Source organism: Anas platyrhynchos, chromosome 12 (assembly GCF_047663525.1).
Source record: "Anas platyrhynchos isolate ZD024472 breed Pekin duck chromosome 12, IASCAAS_PekinDuck_T2T, whole genome shotgun sequence".
Lineage (NCBI taxonomy): Eukaryota > Metazoa > Chordata > Aves > Anseriformes > Anatidae > Anas > Anas platyrhynchos.
In genome coordinates this window covers 11062613-11070698 of record NC_092598.1, presented here as the reverse complement: position 1 = coordinate 11070698, position 8086 = coordinate 11062613, and the positions used below count along the sequence as shown (strand labels likewise).

Here is an 8086-nt window from a genome sequence, read left to right as displayed (position 1 = left end):
CTTACTCCATTGCGTAATACTTCCACTATTAATCTTTTTTCAAGAATTGTGTAGTGGATTGGTTTTCCTGATATACTTTTTATTTTAAATGATATCCAATTCAGTAAGGACAAAAATTTTTGCTTTATGCACTCATTAAGGAGGTGTTAAAAGTTCTCACTACTTAGGTTTCAGATCACAGCAGGAAGGCAGTTGAGCAGGACTTCCAATTCTCGTTTGTAAACTAAAAAGCAGCAAATAATAGAGCCTTGGCACCTCTGTAATCAAGCTAATCCACCAGTGAACAGCAGACAGATCTGCTTCTTATACTGATTCCTTACTTGGGATCTAAATATACTTGCAATTTGGCCATTAAATATTTACTGAATGGTAAACATCAGAATATCTAGAACTACAAAACAAGATACTGTTTTCTTACAATTAGGGAATACCTAATTTTCATTACAAATCAAGGTATGTGGCTATCAATATTGCAAGGTAAACACCAAAGTGCCTTTATACAATTTCAAATGCCCACTTGTTCACTGCATTAAATACTTTTAATTAAAAGTAGTAAGTAGTAGTACTGAAAGAGTTATAGGCTGAAATACTGAACCATTGCAAACCTTTACTTTTTTAGGCTTTTATAGTACCCCTATATATTACATCTGTTTAGAAATGTATTACAAATATGCTTAAATCAAAATAAGAATCTTTAACAGCGTAACTTGCTTTGAAATTAGCATTTGTCTTACATTACCTATTGGCTACCACTCACTGTAGAATGAATCTTGAATTAGCTGTTAGAAAATAGTAAATATATATTTGTACAGTACTTCATATGATGATGGGAAGGGAAAGGCAGTTAACCATGCAGCTGAGAAACATGAGAGGGAAAGATACTTGCAGAAAGACTATCACAGGGAGCTAAGAGGAGAGAACAATGAACTAGAAGGAAATTTTGTGTTTCTTTGCTAGGGATTTCACTAGCTGGATTGTAACTTTCCCTGGCTTTGCAAAGTAACTATCTTCTCTGTGGAATACTAGGTATCAGGCTCTTGCATTGTATCAGTATATGACTGCTGCTGGTGTTTAAGAAAAGAAGTGCTACTACAAATACACACAAAGAGTAATAACTACTAAGGACAGATTAGTCACAAGTCACATCATTGTTTATGCAACTCTTGTAGGGAAACTCTAGAAATATGTTAGTATTCCTTGTAAGGAAGCAAGTATAACACTAGTTTGTAAGTTTCTCTACTTTACAATATAAACTTCCAAGTAAGATAAATTTTTATGCCTTTTTAAGGAGCATTACAGAAGTATGCATAGAGATGTAAATACTCAAAACTTTTAAGTTACGCTTTACTGTCCAAGCTGTAGCAGAATCAAAAAGCCACTACTAAATTGCAGCATTTGATTTTTATTTTTAAATAAGTCATTAACATATTTACACCTATTATGTAAGAAACTAAAAATGACAACTTTGAAGCTTATACCCAGACACAAACTTTCCCATTATTTTAAGTTTTGAGTATCAAACAGTACATATCTACTCTGTAGACAGCAGCATTAACTAACACTAGTGTTAGTTCTTCCTCTTAAGATTTTATAAGCACTTTTTTATTTTGAAGGTATCACCACAATTTACATACTCTTGATCAATATACTGGAGAATGTAATTTTTAAGATTTGTTCCACAGGTATCAATTTTATCAGGACTAATAAAATACCAATCTTAACGTAACTAGGTTAAATAACTTCAAGTTTGGAATAAAGCCTTTTTTTCAATAATCCCATAAAGTAGCTCTTAAAATGAAAGCTAAATCAGGAAAAGAGCAGAGTCAAACTCTTTTGTAGTCTAAAAGATCATTTGACTTCTAAGCCCTCTAATTCTTTTCCCGAGTTAACTATTCCACAGAATACACCTAGTACTCTCAAAGAGATTGTCTATGTATAAAAACCACAAGTCTGTTACACTACCTTTTGGCAAAGGTTAGGTTTTTTTCCTGAATAACATTATTCTCTCTCCTTTGCTGTTTAAGATAATTCCATAAAGTAGTGTGAAGAAATTTATATCAACTCTAAACTTTTACAGCAAAATCATCAGTGTGCCCCCTATTGTTTTGCATGCAGCATTGTTTGTAATAAATAAGTCTATAATAGTTACAAAAAATTAGTTATTTTGAAATTCCAAAGGAATCCAGTCTCCGTATAAGAAATTCTCTCATCTACAAAGTGTTGTTCTACACCTCCCAAACCATTTTGTTCTAACATTCAAATCTTACTCAAGTTTTACAGTTTTTGCTAGCCTCTGATCTTCATAGTGGCTCAATACACAGCAAGTGAAGTCAAGGGCATTTGTCTAAGTTTACACATGTGTATATATAATGATAACATCGATCAACATATTTTATATACATTTTCAAAGGAAAAACCTTCATGTTAACAGATCCTTCTGAAAACTTCAGTACAACGAACTTTCTGTATTCAGAAGTGCGAAAGGAGAAAGCTTTTTCTTAGTTTGAGAACTTCCAGCCACAGCAGAAGGAAGGCAGAGGGTGCTTGCAGCTTTCTGTCTATTTTTAGTTCCCCAACTTAGAAAAGGCAGTTTCAGCGGGGCTTTCTTGGTCTGATCAATCTTATCTTCTTCCATGGCTAAACAGATTAGGGAGTATGTCTTCTGCATTCCCACGGAATATGTTGCACTCTTACTATGCTGTAAGAAGAGAAGAATTGTAAGAATCAGTAACTAAAAATGGGTCAAAAGTTTGAAGATAACAAGATTATGGTGCAAATAGTTTTCAAGGCAGACTATGGCAAGATTTCTGTGCTAATTATGTAATAATCAAACACAAAGTCCTTCAGTGCGCAGGATTCTGGTATTTTGCCCAAGTAGACTTCAGAGGTATACTATGCAAGTGTAAAGGGACTTGTGAATCTGTAACAACACAGCCTGTGTAACTTAAATTGGAAGCCAGTAAGTGCTGCATGACGTATATGGTAACCTTTCCACACAGTTTGAGTATGTTGTTCTTGCACAAATCTCTCAAGGTGAGTTTTTGATGTCCTTGGAGTCCAAAAAGTCTTAAGAGTTTGTTTTGTTAAACACCCATGAACAAGCTCAGTGTTGATTGCAGCTATTACAACAAAAGCTACTGTAGAATGTTCTTTTGGGTTATCTGGAAGGCACAGCCCTCTCCACCTTATCTTAGCTGTGTCTGATTACATTCTAGCCTGTCACGTCCTGCAGCAGCTTGGAATGGCAAGTTTGCAATTCCTTATATTCAGTAAGGAAAATGAACATAAAACAAGAAAACCCAGTGGCAGTAAGGGCACCTTGATCACTTCTAAGGCAGCAATAATTCAGTGCCTAAGCTTGCCAGGGAATGCTAGAAGCATGAAGCAGTGGATTTAGCTGAACTACATGTTCTTTCACGCTACAAATAATATTTTTATTATATTTTTTTTACAGCTTAACATTTTTGAATCTTGTGATCAATTTTCCCTGGTCTAAATCTTCCACAGCAGTTGAGTAACTAACTATATAGTTAAAGTTCATCAAAATAAAACCAAACACATACATTACATTAATCTGTGAATTCTTCTACACTTATAGATCATTTATGTTAACAGTGAATAGAAAACGAGCATGTCTTGGATGCCCTACTGTATTCTATTATTGTTTCATTGGGGCTTTTCTTCTGCTGAACAGGATGATAACCTTTTTCATTCTCTGCGACAAGTTAGGGGAAAATTAAATATGCCATGGAATTTTTACTGCAATTAAATTAAGATGTTTGACTAACAACAACCTGCCAACAACAAAAAAAACACAACCCGAAGCCATTCTTATGCACACAGACTGCACTATAGCATGGTAAGTCGTGATACAAATTCTACTCATTTTAAACGCACTCCTTAAAACAGAACGCATGGCTAAACACTTTATATATTCAGTGGTGAAGTGGGATATCTAACTGTGTGAAAGTAAACATAATCAAGGATTGAAGCCAGGAAAATTTAAGAAAAAAAACAATCATATCAAATCTGTAAATGTAGTTGCCTCGTTACCTACCATAGATGCTGTTGTATCTTGGCAACTGATAACCTCAAACTCAATGGGCTGCTCTCCCACGCTTTTGAATTTTTCCAGCACCTCATTTACTCCAAGCCATTTGCAATCCACACCACCAACTGAAACAATGTAATCACCTTCTTTTAGGCCCATTGACTGTCAAAAGATTTTGTACAGGTTACAATCTGGAATTATAAAGCTGTATAAAGTGTCTTTGTCATCATGCAGTATCTACCCCGAAGGCATTTCCTTCTTAGAAGCCATGAAACCACTGTCTAGCCAGACATGTGGAACAAAAATGTATAACTAGGATAAAAACATGCAAGTATCTCAATTATACAAGTTACCTCCTTTGTGGAATTACCATTGATAAATGTGATTCTAGCATGCTCATAGCTTGTTTTATGTCCTTTTCACTTTTCTCTGAAGTGAAACCTGGTTTTGCTGCCCTGTAATGTTCTGTGAGGTATTTTCTCCAGTTTTCACTTCTATTTCTTTAATATTTTCAACTGTACTTCTGTGCTTGCTTCTGCCTTTGCTATAGCTAAGCTATGCTCATCTCTGTATGTTGTTTTATCCCCTTCTTCCCAAAAGAACGACAGTATATTAGAAGCCATTAAAACATACCTTTCCCCTCATTTTTCTTTGGCACATGCTAACCTCCCTTCCTGATACTCATCCTTATTGTAGCTACTTTCTAGATTCTTTATTCCTTCCAACTTCCTGAATGAGATGGGGGGATAACACACTTATTTTATGTTTTGGATTTTCTACCTATTAAGTGTCGACAGAGGAAGAAATCTACTGTACTTTAATATGATGTCAGGGATACGAATACTCTAACATCTAAAGGTGTGTATGTAGCAATAAAAACTTACTCAGATTGTATGAATTAACTACAATGACATACACTAGAACTCAATAAATATTCCATACACCAATATCAACAAGCTAGAATTACATTTAAAAGATTGTACTGGTAGGGTATGAAGATAAATCATTAATATTGCACCAATCTACTTACTGCTGCAGAGCAAGCTGGATCAAGACAATAAATCTGTACAGGTGAGCCTCCTTTAAGGCTGAATCCCAGCTCTCCTGCTTCACAGTGGAAACGAATGGTACGTGGAGCTGTCCATCTCTGCTTGGCTGAGAACACTGACAGTGGGCCCTGGAAGTAACATAGCACATTATGGTTTACTGTCATTTTTAAGTAGGCATTTCTATTTATTTATTTACTCATTCATTTTAACTCAGGTTAACTTCCAGCTAATTTAATGGAAACGGAACTGAGATTTATCCCAGAAGAGCTCAGATCTGTTTCAGGGCTGTTCAGGTGACACTTCAAACAGAGCAGGATGAGAGCAACTGCCAAGCTGTTCTGAGATTAGTCTGCAGACTCCAAGGTCCTATGTTACTCCATTTTGGAGGAGATAAACTGATTCATGAAACGCCACATACTCTGATCCTAACCAGAACTCCCCATTCCCTTTGCCCACTGACAGACACCTGAAAGACTGGTTTGGTAGCATGCAATGTTATGTATTCTGCCTGCCCATTTCCCGATACCATTTGTTTCTCCTCACCTTTGAGTTGTATGAAACTATCTATTGAAACTTCACGAGACTTTTATGAAGCTTATCAAGAATGAATGTTGTGCAATGCCATATAAAAACCAGCACTCTTATTCTTTGCTGGTTTCAAGCCTCTAAAGCTAGGGATTGATCTCTCTAATAACTTCTGAAAAAATAGTTACTACAGAATACAGGATCTCTCTCCCCTCCTCCCCCCCCAAAAAAGCTAAAATACTTGTGTCACCTCCCTCATTTTAGAATGAATTTAGAAATGACAGAGGTCATTAGGCATGTTACATACCAATCTGTGAAAGAAGTCTTTCACTTTCACCTTGGAAAATTGAGGAGTGATTGTTTCTACTTTATGCTCTGTTTTAGCTAAAACAAAAAGAAAAACAAATGAATTTTCTCTTGAGTATTAGTTAAAATACATACTACACTGTATTTTTCTTGCATTCCAAGTTAGATATAAATTTATCTTGAATTCTTACAAGGCTATAGAAAAGCTCATTTGTATGGAGATTCACATCTCTATAGAAAAACATGTTTCTGAATCACATTAAAAGTATCTTCAGAAATCGTGGTATCAATGCAGAAAGCTTAATCCATCCAAACAACACTATGACATTCCCCTCTTCCTATGTATATGTATACATATATCTGTGTAAGATCAGAAAAGTACTTACAAACGTCTGATTTATATTGAAATAAGTTAGAGAAATTGTTTAATAGTCATATCTGAATGAAAGCATACACATGTATGCAGATGTCATTCTGTAAGTACTTCCATGATCCTACATGCAAATATTTTACAACACAACAGATAATAAAAGCACGCTATTGCTACTGTTGCTGGTAGCTCTTAACTGATCTTCTAACACCACCTTTTTTCATCTCCTTCAGGCATATCCATTACCTACCCTCCCGTTCTCTTTAAAGTCTTCAATAGATCTGCGTACCTCTCATTAAGTTGACTCATTAGCATGATCCAAAGATTATTCTATTAGTCCCTTAAAAGGAGTCATCATAAGACACTTTCAAGTTATATATACATTATTTCAGAAAAATATTAATACTGATTAATGGAGAAAAAATTAGGATCATATTTAAAAAGACAGAAAAGTCATCTTTAATCAGTCAGGAAGACTGGGTTGCCTAATTGAAAGCACAGTTAAAAGGCTGCATTTTTCAGATGGGAAGAGGAAAAAGGGTAGCCCAGCAATACCTGAAAATAAGACTCTTAATTGACTTAATTTGGGGACTAGATTATTGTTTAGATACCTTTTTTGCTAGCTGTGGATACTTACGAAGGATATCTGGAGTCTGGATTAGACTGAGAAAGTCATCTTCCTTCTCCTGCTGAGCATATTTGAGAAGTGAGCGTTTATGTGCAGCTGTCAGAACCTCCTGAAGAACATCAATGTTCCGAAGCTTTTTGCACAAACCACAGACTCTTAGAGCTTCTTCATGGTAAACAACAGCTTTGCGTAAGTGTGCTTTCCCTGAAAAAAAATTGAAACTGTTTGTTGTCTTCCACAGAATAAATAAAGGATTGTTTTCATTTTTTCACAGAATGGTTCAGGTTGGAAGGGACCTCTGGAGATCATTTGGTCCACCCACCCCCTGCCAAGCAGGAAACTGTCAGTTACCTAATTGTTTTCTCTGAACTTTGTCCTTTAGAACAGTGAGAGCCATCAGTCCTTCCGGCATGTGGTCATACAACTGGGACAGGGCTTTTTCCTGCTGATCTTCATCATCACTGGACTGCACTATAGGAATGGATATAGAACATTAGCCATCGCACATCTCTTGGCACCTTGTTCTCACAGAGTACTGTGCAATAGTTACTACTTTCTCTCCAAACACAGGTATTTTTACATATATACACTGACATAAATTTCACATTTCTAGGACTTTTATCAGTATGCAAGAAATGCTTAAAGCCAGAACATAATCACAAGAATTAAACAACTTAGTAGCATATAATAGATTAATAGATATAACATTTCTTCTGTTTCTGCAAGAGGTAGCTTGTTGAACTTTTCCAGTCTTCTGTGAAGGACAAAGAAGCCTGGCCTCGTATCTGGACAGGAAAGTGGCCACAAAATAACATATATTGAAACCCCCCAATGTTCCAGGCTCTTTGTGGTATTCACAGACTAAATTATAATTATTTACGTGTTTGTTAGTGTTGTTTACATGTACATATATCAAACATGATTCTTACATTCATGGTCACACAAAATGGTGGCAACGAAGTAATGTGCCAGAGCTTTGTAGTGGTCCGATTTTATTTGTACCAGTTTAGACCAAGAATAAGGGATATTCTCTTTGACTGGTTCCTGAGTCATTGCAGTGTTAACCATCATGTAAACCTCTCCCACCTAAAATAAAGCACAGAATTGAAATGTGAGAGCTTTACATTAGTTATTAGGAGCTCAGTTACTCAAATAAG

The 8086-nt window shown here is 35.7% G+C and overlaps 1 protein-coding gene across 1 annotated transcript in view; it reads right to left on the bottom strand.

Annotated features, from left to right (window-relative positions):
• Nucleotides 1-1382: 1382 nt before the first annotated feature.
• RHPN2 (rhophilin Rho GTPase binding protein 2) overlaps nucleotides 1383-8086 on the bottom strand; it is a 28067-nt gene continuing 21363 nt past the window's right edge. Inside the window, exons 9-15 of the mRNA XM_027467055.3 lie at nucleotides 7859-8015; nucleotides 7281-7400; nucleotides 6939-7133; nucleotides 5933-6009; nucleotides 5082-5228; nucleotides 4058-4213; nucleotides 1383-2698 (exon numbers count right to left, since the gene is read on the bottom strand). Coding sequence (XP_027322856.1) covers nucleotides 2447-2698; nucleotides 4058-4213; nucleotides 5082-5228; nucleotides 5933-6009; nucleotides 6939-7133; nucleotides 7281-7400; nucleotides 7859-8015 — 1104 coding nt within the window. The 3' untranslated portion in view covers nucleotides 1383-2446. The remainder of the gene's footprint in view (nucleotides 2699-4057; nucleotides 4214-5081; nucleotides 5229-5932; nucleotides 6010-6938; nucleotides 7134-7280; nucleotides 7401-7858; nucleotides 8016-8086) is intronic.